This window comes from Lathyrus oleraceus, chromosome 7, assembly GCF_024323335.1.
Source record: "Lathyrus oleraceus cultivar Zhongwan6 chromosome 7, CAAS_Psat_ZW6_1.0, whole genome shotgun sequence".
In the NCBI taxonomy this organism is placed as follows: domain Eukaryota; kingdom Viridiplantae; phylum Streptophyta; class Magnoliopsida; order Fabales; family Fabaceae; genus Lathyrus; species Lathyrus oleraceus.
This window is the reverse complement of record NC_066585.1, coordinates 286,717,413-286,730,191: the sequence shown is the minus strand read 5'-3', so window position 1 is coordinate 286,730,191 and position 12,779 is coordinate 286,717,413. Positions and strand designations below refer to the sequence as shown.

Sequence of the window (12,779 nt, the reverse complement as noted above, 5' to 3'; positions counted from 1 at the left end):
AGCATTATTACTCTTATATGAAAAGTTTGGATGGTTCTTCCAATTTGAGTTATAGGTATTCGAGTAGGGGCTTCCTTGAGCATAGTTTACTTGTTCTGCTTGGATTCCTGTTAAGAGTTGACAATCTGTAGGAGTGTGACCTTGGATTCGGCAGACTTCGCAATTCTGAGTTATAGCAACCACGGCGGTTGGAGGTGATACATTTAAACTTTCAATTTTCTGGACCAGAGCATCCACTTTTGCATTAACATGATCAAGGTTACTTATCTCGTACATGCCGGTTTTCGTTTGAGGTTTTTCCACCATTGTTCGTTCGGTCCCCCACTGATAGTGGTTTTGGGCCATGCTTTCGATAAGCTGGTAAGCATCAGCATAAGGTTTGTTCATTAGTGCACCACCTGCATCGGCGTCTATTGTTAACCTTGTGTTGTATAAGAGACCATTATAGAATGTGTGAATTACTAACCAGTCTTCTAAACCATGGTGTGGACAAAGTCTCATCATGTCTTTGTATCTTTCCCATGCTTCGAAAAGAGACTCGTTATCTTTCTGTTTAAATCCATTTATTTGGGCTCTTAACATAGCTGTTTTGCTTGACGGAAAATATCGGGCAAGAAAAACTTTCTTCAACTCGTTCCATGTGGTGACAGAGTTGGAAGGGAGAGACTGAAGCCATCTTCTAGCGCTATCTCTTAATGAGAAAGGAAAAAGACGAAGTCGAATTGCCTCTGAAGTGACACCATTAGCTTTAACAGTATCAGCGTATTGGACAAATACGGATAAATGAAGGTTTGGATCCTCGGTAGGATTTCCAGAGAATTGGTTCTGTTGTACTGCCTGCAACAACGAAGGTTTAAGTTCAAAGTTGTTTGCTTCGATTGCGGGCGGAGCAATACTTGAATGCGGCTCATCTTGTGATGGAGCGGCGTAATCTCTAAGAGCACGAGCTGGTTCTGCCATCTCGGGTATCGAAGGGAAAATGTTTTTGAAATCAGGAAGTTCGACAGGAGGGAGGTTGTTTGCAGCACGATATTCCCGAATTCGTCGTAAGACTCAGAGATATAGTTCGATATCGTTGATTCGTAAGTAGAACGGTTCGCCTTGTGAGCGAGTGTGTGGCATACAAATCGACGATAGAAAGAAAAGAAAAAGAAAAGTCTTAGTCTCTACAGCGTAACAGAAGAGTTACGATATCGACTAAACAAAAGTCCCCGGCAACGGCGCCAAAAACTTGATCGCTCGACTTTATGAGTCGAATTGGGGTACAAACTGCAAGTGCACAGTTCTATCGCGTAGTTTTAAAAGATATCGATCCCACAGGGACTTATGAATCGATATACCGTTATCTAAGGTTACTTCGTAAAGCTAAGACAGATAATGTTTGATTGTTTGGGGAAAAACTAAAACTAAAAATAGAATCTAAATTAAATATCAAATAAACGGATATCGGTATGTAGTTCGTCGTAATTAGGGAACCAATTCTTTGTTGGTTTCTCGGTTTTAAAATAAATCATTTCAGTTGACTATATTGATTAAAAGTTCTATCTCAAACTCTCGCTATGTTGAATAAACCATGATTTTATGTTAACGTAGCTGTCACTTATAATTAAGTCAAAAACCATTTTTTGAAAGCAATAAAGTCCGTAGAAACTCTTTTTAAGAAAACACTAACCGTTTAAACACCCTTATCTCAAACTCTCGCTCTGTTGATTTAGGTTATATAATTAAATTCGAATGCTTAACTCTCGTCCTCACATTCAATCTTTAAAAATACTTTTTGGAAAAGATTAGAATTTAATTAACTCTAAAAATTGCTCTCGCCCTGATCTAGAATTAATGTCCAATTTACACTGTCCAGTTAAAACCTCAAACTTTCGCTCTATTGATTTTAACCTCTTTATGTCCTTTACTCTCGTATAAAAACTTTGTTATTAAACCTGTAAACTGAGACCGTAAAAAGAGTGATTTTAATTTTAAATTTAATTAAACCGACTTAGTTTTGATCCCTTATTCCGCTTACTTTACATACCGATATCTAGGCGAATTAGCCAGACATGCTAAACGAACTTAAATAATTATCATGCATAAACAGACTCATCTCAAGCAAATAATATAAATAAATAATAAAACAAAGCATTAAACAATAATTAAAGAACCTGAATTATTTAAACAGTAGTCTTGAACACTCCACCACAAGCCGGTAGGATTTGCTCTTGAATTCTTCAATCGAACAAGAAATTAAAACGAAGGAATAAAAAACTAGATTCTAACGTAAGGTTAGATCCGGTAAAAAGGTACACAATAGTTTCCGGTGTAGAAACTATTATGTGAAAATTAATTAAGTGCTAGAGAGGAAAATAGAGTTGCAAGAGAAAACAATAAAAATTGCAAAAGCGGTATGTAAAAGGTATGCTTAAACTGCTGAAGAAAAGAAAATTGGAAACTGCCGAAATCTGGAAAAAGCGTGCAAACGTGGAAGCGTGGAACCTCTGCAGGGTTTGCAAAGTTGCTATTTATATTGATGCTTTCCGTAACGGTTTTCAAAGCAGTCCGCGTCAAGGAGTCTTCACGTAACGGATGCATCGCCGTGGAAATAGGATTCAGCGTGTAAACGTGGACTCTCAACGTCTCTGAAGGCAGAAATGTAGGGGGATGGTGTGACGTCCGTCACACCATGTGTGACGCTCGTCACATAAGTGTATGCAGCGTGACGTTCGTCACAGCATCCGTGGCGGTCGTCACAGGCACGACGCCTGTGTCTTCTTTGGGCTGGGCTTGCCTTTTGCTATTTGTTTCTTTTCATTCCTTTTTGCACCTCCTTTTCTTCCTTTTTTACTTGTGCTTCAAATAAGACACCTGAGGCAAATAGAAAGGAAATACCGCGTAATATCTAATAAAATGCAGTAAATTGAAATAAATAATAATATAATTTAATTGAATTAAGTCCTAAAATATGATATAATTTCATGTTATCAACACGCAAAGGCACTAGTGGAAACTTGAAGATTGAATGTGGAGTGAATGCAGGAGTTCCTTAGTGGTCATAACTGTCGTTGACAGTTACTTTGTAAATAGAATAAATAGCATACTCATACATGGGATTAAAGATCGCAAAATTTTATACATCCTTCCCATACCACTGGAGTACTCGAGTCAAAGAGCGAAACAGTTGAGCGAGAAACATGTATGCGTTTGTGTCCAGTCTTTTCCATTATTCTTTTGTTTCCTTAAACGGAAAGTGTACTTTTAATTTTGCTTTGTTTAACATCATCTATTGCATTTTACCCTATAATTTATCACAACCTGACTTCATTTAAAATCTTTTCTACGTTGTTATCATTCACGTGACGACTGCATTCAATTCACACGCACGTGTGTTCACACAAATCATTTGCACAAATTGCTTTGGAGATTTTTAGAGTTAATCTCATATACTTTCAAACTCGTGATTGTTTAATAAAAACAATGGTAAACAACTAGACACTTCACTTTGAAGGAGGTGTATGCAAAATCTTAGACAACAAAAATAAAATTGTTGAGATAGCCCAAGTGAAGATGGATAAGATAAGGACGCCATCTCATGAGAATAACATGTAATTCATACTCTTCATCGATGACTTCTCTAGAATGACATGGGTCTATTTTCTAAAAGAAAAATCAAAAGTATTTGGAGTATTCGAAAAGTTCAAGGCCCTTGCTGAATATCAAAGTAGAAAACGGATAAAAGTACTAAGAAGTGATTGTGGCAAAGAGTACACCTCCTGTGAGTTTGACGGATTTTGCGAGGATGAATTCATAGAGTGACAACTTACAGTCACATATTCTCCTTAACAAAATGGTGTGTCTGAGAGAAAGAATCGCACAGTTATGGAGATGTCTAGATTGATGCTTAAGGAGAAAGGCCTGACTAACACATTCTGGGATAAAGTAGTTTACATTGTTGTTTACATAGTCAACAAATGTCCAACTAATATAGTATAAGATACGACTCCAATTGAAGCTTGGAACAAAAAGAAACCACCAGCAAAGCACCTAAGGGTCTTTGGATCTATATGCTACATTCATATTCCAGACGTGAGGAGGCATAATCTTGAAGACAAGACTATGTTAGGTATCTTATTAGTATATAGCACAATCTCTAAAGGCTACCGTTTCTATAACTTGCAAACAAAAAAAACTAATCATCATTCGAGATGTTGAAGTTGATGAGAATGCTTCTTGGAATTGGGATGAAGAAAAAATGGAGAAGAACATCTTTATACCAGCTCAACTACCTCAAGAAGAACCTGAGGAAGAAGACTCAGGTGAACCTCTTTCACCTCCACAACAACAAGAAGAACAAGAACTATCACCACCAGAGTCTACTCCAAGATGAGTAAGATCTTTGGTGGACATATATGCATTCTGCAACTTGACCATACTTGAACCTGAAAGTTTTGAAGAAGCATAAAAGCAGGAAATATAGGTCAAGGCAATGGAAGAAGAGATAAAGATGATCGAGAAAAAAAAACACATGGGAGTTAGTAAATCGTACAATGGAAAAAATATCTTTGGGGTTAAGTAGGTCTATAAGACAAAGCTCAACCCTGATGGCACCATACAGAAACATAAGGCGAGGCTAGTAGCTAAGGGTTACTCATAGCAACCCAGGATTGACTATAATGAGACATTTGCACAAGTAAATCGTTTCTATACCATAAGTGCTCTAATTGCTCTTGCGACACAAAAGTGATAGAGTATCCATCAACTAGATGTCAAATTTTCCTTCCTCAACGGCGTACTTGAAGAAGAGATCTATGTGGATCAGCCACAAGAATTCATGTTTGAAGGGGAAGAAAGCAAAGTTTAAGACTAAGAAAAGTACTATATGGTCTGAAGCAAGCACCTCGAGCATGATATATCATAATCGATCAACATTTCATGGATCGAGGATTCATGAGGAGAAAGAGTGAGCCTACACTATACATCAAGTCTCAAGGTCAGTGCACTATCTTACTCTCTCTATATGTAGATGATCTTATCTACATGGGAAACAATACTAAGATGATGATGGAGTTCAAAGAAGACATGATGAAGACATTTGAGATGACTTACCTTGATTTGATGAGTTACTTTCTCATTATAGAGGTATGTCAGAGAAATGATGGAATATTCATCTCGCAAAAGAAATACACAAAAGTCTTACTTAAGAAATTTAAGATGTACATTTGCAAACATGTCGTTACTCCACTTGTAACAAATGAGAAACTACAGAAGAATGATAGAGCACTAGAAGCTAATGCATCCATATATAGAAGTCTAATTGGAAGCCTCCTATATTTGACAACTACACGACGAGACATAATGTATGTTACAAGTCTTCTATGTAGAAGTTGATGCCTTTAGATATATAAAAGTCTAATTCGAAGCCTCCTATATTTGTCTCTTTTCTACCATGCTTTCTAGATTATTGTCGTATTGGTTACTCAAAGCTATAAACAGAAATCGAGTCCTTAAGTCATAACTATCCACTTCTTGTAGCCTTGACCAATTTGACGTTCTCATAAATTTTGTGAGATTATTTGGAGTTGAGAAAGATTTGGCTAACTCATTGAATTGTCCTTACTTCGACTGATTTCTCACTCAAGTATCTAAGTAGCAATTCACCCTTAATTTGGTTGTACACAATTCTCAGCTAACAACTTTATATGTAAGTGTAATCAATACTAAAGTTGGAGGCAATAAAAGATGACTATGATTTGATTCTTACCTATCCATGTTTCTTGCTTAACAATTTACTAACCACACAAAAAGATAACATTACCAAAAAAGTAAAGAAAGATAATATATAAACAAATACTTCATATTGCAATTTTTGATCAACCTAATTGCCAACCAAAGTTGAATATATTTTTTTTCTCTATTGAAATCATCTCTCAATAAAGTCTTATTTCTCATATATGTAATAGAAAAAAACAGCATGACAAAAATGATGGAGAAAAAGAAGTAGGTGGAGTAGCATTAGCAAAATTAGAAACGTTTCCACATCAATTATTATCAATCCCACATGGGATTGAAAGTCAATTTGAATCCAAACTGCTGTCAAGATAACAAGTGTAGTTAGGTAAGTTGATGATTAAAAATGGTCAAAATTAAATGTTTGCACATGTTCTTTTATTTTATGAATCTAAAATTCAATGCACAACGTGATTTTTGTCTTTCCTATAATAAAAGTTTATATTGATTACTACTTCCCTTTGTTTAGGAAAGACTGCACAGAACTTTCTATAGTAACATGTACAACTAATTCAATCTGTATTTTGTACTTAAACTTCATTTATAATACAACAAAAAAGTGATTCTATGAAAAAGTTAATTTTATACTTGCATTAATTGAAGGAACACCTTGCAATGGAAAAGTGTGTTAAGAGACAAAAATATTAAGTATGTGAGTTGTAGTGTTCCTATGCAAGAGACATTGTATTAACATTACTGAGATTTTCCATAGATCTGAATCTAAATCAGTTAGCTCATTATGGATTTTTGTTACTATTTGATTCCTTATGTCTCTTCAACTCTCAATATATATTGAACTAATCTGAAAGGTAGATCCAAATGCAAAAGATCTTTTCTTCTCTTCTGTGAAAAAAAATCAATGGCTACTACAATTCCTTTTAGTCCAACCTCACATCACCAACCTCGCTCGAAAAGCTTGCCTTCGAAACCGCACCCTCTAATTCTACAATGCAATCAACACTTGGCGAGTTTAGAGTCTTTAGATGAAATCAACACTTCATCGTTGTTCGGTCGCAAGCTAACCGATCTTCAAGCGTTACATGATTGCGTGGAAAATTTGGTTTTGCTACCTCTTACTCAACAAGTGCTTGTTCAAGCGCGTCAAGAGAAATGGATAGACGAGCTTTTAGACGGGTCGTTAAGACTCCTTGACGTGTGTTCGGTAGCAAAGGATTCTCTAATTCATACGAAGGAATGCGCACGCGAACTTCAGTCGATTATGAGACGGAAAAGAGGAGGCGAAATGGAGGTAACGGCGGAGGTGAGGAAATTCTTGGCTTCTAGGAAGGTAGTAAAGAAAGCAATCCTCAAAGCTTTGGAGAATTTGAAGACTAATGTGAAGAAAGGTAAAGGAAAATTATCATCTCCTAGCATTAATAAGGATCATGAAAAAGTGACTTTGGTTAGTTTGTTAAGAGATGTGGAAGTGATTACTCTTTCTATGATGGAGTCACTTTTGATTTTTATCTCTGGACCGGCGCAATCGAAACCAAGTAATTATTGGTCATTGGTTTCGAAGCTTATGATGCAGAACAAGAAGGTTTCTTCCACACATGAAGGTGATCAGAATGAGTTTTCCAATGTTGATGCTGCTTTGCAGTCTTTTGTGTTTAATGTGACAAGAAAGTCAGATAATGTCAATCATTTGCAGAATCAATTGGAAAATTTGGAGTCTGTTGTTCAAGAGTTTGTGGAAGCGCTTGAAGTTCTTTTTAAACGGTTTATTAGGATTAGAGTTTCTCTTCTCAACATCCTTAATCACTAGTTGTTGTATAAATTTGAATGAATGTTTTTGTAATTATGTCATGTCAATGAATCAATGAAATTGGCTTCAAATGTTTTAGCTTTGGAAGAAAATCATTCTCTAACTTTTTCGTCTTACATTGTTTATTTCGTTTGTTTGCATGTATGATTTGGCATCATTTTGGCACTTTAGCGATATTCGATTTCATATTGAAAATCTTTTTTGTTATGGTTATCAAATGTGTTGTTTATTTTTTTTTCTACTTTTGTCCCAACGTTAATGAACTTCAATATAAAAATGGCAAGAAACCTATCATGTGTGTTTTTTATCTGTCCTAATTTTCAAACCAACAGGATCATAGAAAAGGCTACAAGAAATTATTAATCATAAGTTGAAAAAAAGTAATAATACTCTTTAAAAATTGTTGTTTTGAACGTGAACTTCTGCAAAACCAGTATGCATCAACTAGTTTGTTCACATGTTAATGAGACAAGTAACTGCAACAAACAAAAGGGTAACATAAACTAATAGGTGTCTGAGTTGGGAACACTGCATAAACATCGCCACCAAGAAGTAACCAATGTAACAGTATCTGAAGATCAAGAGACTTTTCTTGCCTACAATATGTCATGTTGCAGGCAGACAGTTTCATATACTAAAAGATAATCATGCTTTAAAACAGCATCTTCTCATCTTCCAACTAAACCTCCATTAACAATGCATGCATTATACATTTCTGAGTATTATATTGTAAATATGCCATTTTGTCAGAATCAACATGATTCCAAAGAAAACAATTGAGGGATGAGTTGGAAGCTTGGTGCATGGAGAGTATTGACAGATCATGGCGAGGTAGATGGGTTCCAAATCAAGATGATATCATTGCATACTAATTAGGTGACATTTAACAAACAAAAATATTCTTCTTGTCTCCTTGATTTGTTTGCTATATATAGGAAGCGAAAAAGCCAACCAAAACTCAAGTATTCATATAAACTCTTGTATATTTTCCCATTCTAAACTTCGGTTTTCTGAGAAGAAAAATGGCAATCATTGAAACAAACACAAAAAGCTCTCTGCATCTTCGCAGTAACAGCTTACCATCCACATCTCACCCTCTTATATCACAATTTGAGGTCAATTTGCAAAGATTGAACACTTCGGAAGCTGCCTCTGCCTCTTCATCAGAGTCATCATCTTCAATATGCAACAAACTTAATGACATCCAGAATTTGCATGATTGCATCGATAACTTACTTCAATTACCAAATGAACAACAAACCTTAGCACAAGAGTGCAATGAAAAATGTATCGATGACCTACTAGAAGGATCACTTAGGATCTTGGATATCTGCAGTATAGCTAAGGATTGCCTTTTGCTATCAAAGGAAAACACGCAAGAACTACAGTCAGTCATCAGAAGAAAGAGAGGAATTGAAACTGGATTCAAAGTTGAGTTTGTAAAATACATGGCTTTGAGGAAGAACATGAAGAAACAAATTCAGAAGGCGTTGGCAAATTTGAAAGCAATCAAGTTGATTGCTTCTTCCTCAAACAACAACAACGCCAATAACTCTTCGACCATGTTTAGAATCTTGAAAGAAGCAGAAACAGTCACAATAAGCTCACTAGAACATTTGCTGCTATTTATCTGTGATCCAAAAGGACACTCAAATAACAGAAGATGGTCAGCAATATCCAAGTTGATGCATTCTAAAAGAGTAGTTTGTGATTCTCAAGAATTAGACACAAATGAATTTGAGAAGGTGGATGCAGCTTTGTTGTCTCTCATCAGCCACAAGTCTTTATCTACTGAAAATTATCAAAGTCATATGGAAGATTTGGAGATGTGCATTCAAGACCTAGAAATAGGAGTTGAACAAATATCAAGAAAATTAATAAGAAATAGAGTCTCACTTCTTAACATATTCAACCATTAATCATAGTGTTTCTATGATTTGTGTGCACTCAATTTTCCACCATGAGTGTTACACAACTGTACATGATTATGATTATATCTTCTTTTATTGTGAATATTATTATCTAGGGATCAAACCCTTATTATTTCAACATCTATCTTTTTTGCTCAGTTTCCTTCAAAATCTTCTTATCTTTCAACAAACTTTTTCACTTAATAAATTTATGTTTCTCATTTTGGTAAAAAAAATATAATGAAGGATGAAAAAAGTGGAGGAGGATTAAAATAAAATAATTGTGAACCTCCGCAAAAATTAAGTATGCCAACATGATACTCAAAGTCAATTTAAATGCATATCAGAGTTGTGAATCTTAAAACTTTCATTAGGCTCATGATTAAATAAAAACTAGGCATATATTCACAAATTTTATATGCTAATAATAAAGATAAAGAAGCTAGTTGTGTTTCATCTACCTAGAACCATTGAATTAGTATTAAAATTAGGAGCTAAGATGCATTATATTAACAATGAATATTGATTAAATAATGATATGAAGTTGGGGACACATATGAAATATAGCCATCATAATGTACCAATTGTATTGATTCGTCTTGTTTAGGCAAACGTGTTGAAAGAGTGCATGATTTGCAGAGATGCTGTTTCTCCATGTGATGCATTCTATTGGGATGAGTTGGAAGATGAGAATCAAATCAAGATGATATAATTGCTTTAGATAATGGTTATAATGCTTTAAATTAATATATACCTAACTACATATTTTTCTTGATCAAATATTCAAAGTACATAGTTTTTCACATGTGTTAACCATCAAGCAGTTTAATTTACACGAAATGAGATGCATAAATAACACATATATTGGTGACCATGAAAATTGGGTTGGTCTCTTTTTCATTCATCCCTATATAAGAATTGCAGTCATGGTTTCATCTATCAGAATAGTCCACATGTCCATGCAAATGAATTACATTATCATGGAAGTGAAAGAGAAAAATAAAACAAATGTGAGTGTGTGACTCTAACAAATGTTGATGTGATAGTGATAATAGAAACCATTTGACTCACATGACACAATCATCCGTCCTGAAGAAGTCCGGTCCTGCAAATTAACATAGTTATTTGTAAAGGTAACAAACAACAGTTATAAGAAAGAACGAGTCAATCGACTGATCCACATAATATTAATTGGACATCCAGACACATGAATGACAAATGCATACCTTCAATTTTTACACATATCCAACTACACTTACACTCAAATTCTCCCTTTGAATCATCTCCATTTGGAAATGTAACAGTACTCTAAGAGTTATTTAAAAATAAAATAAAAACTCTACAAACAAAATGGTAACAGTACTCTAATAGCATCAATTGTTTTCTTCACATGTTAATGAGAAAGGTAATTGCAACAAACAAAAATGGTAACATAAATTATTAAAGTGTCTAGCTGGGGACACTGCATAAACATCGCCACCAAGAAGTAACAGTGTCAGTAGCTGAAGATCAAGAGACTTTCCTTGCCTTCAATATGTCCTGTTGCAGGCAGACAACTTCATAGACTAAAAGATAATCTTGCTACAAAACAGCATCTTCTCATCCTCCAACAAAATATACATTTACAATGCATGCACAATGCATTTCTATGTATAAAGTATTCAATTGTAAAGATGCTATTTTGTGAGAAGGGATGAGTTGGAAGAGTGGTGCATGGAGACCATTGACAGATCATTGTGAGGTAGCTGATATAATTGCATACTAATAAGGTTCCATTTAAGAAACAAAAATATTCTTCTTGTCCCCTTGATGTGTTTGCTATATATAGGAAGCAAAAGAGTCAGCCAAAACTCAAGTTTTAAACTCTTGTATATTTTCACCTACTAACCTTTTGTTTTCTGGGAAGAAAAATGGCAGTCATTGAAATAAACACAAAGAGCTCTCTGCATCTTCGCAGCAACAGCTTACCCTCCGCACCTCACCCTCTTGTATCACAATTGGAGGACAATTTGCATAGATTGAAGACATCAGAAGGTGCCTCTTCAGCGTCATCATCTTTGATATGCAACAAACTAAATGGCATGCAAGATTTGCATGACTGCATTGATAAGTTGCTTCAATTGCCGATTCAACAACAAACCTTAGTACAAGAATGCAATGAAAAATGTGTCGATGAGCTACTAGAAGGATCACTTAGGATCTTGGATATCTGTAGTATAGCTAAGGATTTCCTTTTGCTATCAACCGAAAACATCCATGAACTACAATCAATAATCAGAAGAAGGAGAGGCAATGAAACTGGATTCACAGTTGAGGGTGCCAAATACATGGCTTTTAGGAAGAACATGAAGAAGCAAATCCGAAAGAAGTTGGTAAATTTGAGGTCATTGAAGAATGATTTGATTTCTTCTTCCTCAAACAACAAAGAAAACAACTCTTTGCCTATGCTTCGATTCTTGAAAGAAGCAGAAGCAGTCACCCTAAGCTCACTAGAACATTTGTTGCTATTTATCTGTGATCCAAAAGGGCACTCAAAGAATGGAAGATGGTCAGCAATATCCAAGTTGATGCATTCTAAAAGAGTAGTTTGTGACTCTCAAGATTCAGACACAAATGAATTTGAGAAAGTGGATGCAGCTTTGTCGTCTCTCATCAGCCACAAGTCTTTATCTACTGAAAATTGTCCTATGGAAGATTTGGAGATGTGCATTCAAGATCTAGAAATAGGAGTTGAACAAATATCAAGAAAATTAATTAGAAATAGAGTTTCACTTCTTAACATATTCAACCATTAATCATAGTGTCTATATGATTTGTGTGCACTCAATTTTCCCCCAAGAGTGTTACACAATTGTACATGAATGTGAATATATCCTATTTCCAATACTGAATATTATTATCTTAAGGATCAAATCCTATTAGCTCAACATCTATCTCTCTTGATCAGTTCCTTTTTTCTTCCAAATGTTGTGCATTAAAATATCTGAAAGGAAAGAGAAGTTAAACCAGTCAGCAAATTTTTTGACTTCAAGAGTCACCAAAGAAGTAATTAACTAACTGATTAATAAAATTAAATCTATTCATTGAGTCGCATATAAACGTAAGTGAATCTCAAGGTCAACTTAAATGCATATCCTAGTTGTGAATCTCAAAACTGCCATTAGGTTCATGATTAAATAAAAAGGCTTATATGTGTTCTAAAGTTTTCTATGTTAATAGTAGCGATAAATAAGCTAGTTGTGTTTCATCTACCAAGGAGCATCCAATTAGTATTATCAAATAACATGCATTATATTAATAATTGATTAAACAATAGTAGATATGAAGTT

The 12,779-nt window shown here is 34.9% G+C and overlaps 3 protein-coding genes and 1 non-coding gene across 4 annotated transcripts; all 4 read left to right on the top strand.

Moving 5' to 3' along the window:
• Positions 1-475: 475 nt before the first annotated feature.
• On the top strand, positions 476-582 carry LOC127108751 (small nucleolar RNA R71). The gene has a single exon (XR_007796265.1). It is a non-coding gene; the product is annotated as a small nucleolar RNA R71 (small nucleolar RNA).
• A 5,654-nt stretch (positions 583-6,236) lies between these two features.
• Positions 6,237-7,626, top strand: LOC127107358 (uncharacterized). The gene has a single exon (XM_051044644.1). The coding sequence runs from the start codon at positions 6,635-6,637 to the stop codon at positions 7,538-7,540; it is 906 nt and encodes a 301-aa protein (XP_050900601.1). The 5' UTR covers positions 6,237-6,634; the 3' UTR covers positions 7,541-7,626.
• Positions 7,627-8,494: 868 nt separating this feature from the next.
• Positions 8,495-9,510, top strand: LOC127105286 (uncharacterized). The gene has a single exon (XM_051042451.1). It carries the CDS (start codon positions 8,563-8,565, stop codon positions 9,457-9,459), a length of 897 nt encoding a protein of 298 aa, XP_050898408.1. The 5' UTR covers positions 8,495-8,562; the 3' UTR covers positions 9,460-9,510.
• Positions 9,511-11,309: 1,799 nt separating this feature from the next.
• On the top strand, positions 11,310-12,310 carry LOC127106158 (uncharacterized). Its single transcript, XM_051043446.1, has one exon. The coding sequence runs from the start codon at positions 11,361-11,363 to the stop codon at positions 12,243-12,245; it is 885 nt and encodes a 294-aa protein (XP_050899403.1). The 5' UTR covers positions 11,310-11,360; the 3' UTR covers positions 12,246-12,310.
• The last annotated feature ends 469 nt before the right edge of the window (positions 12,311-12,779 follow it).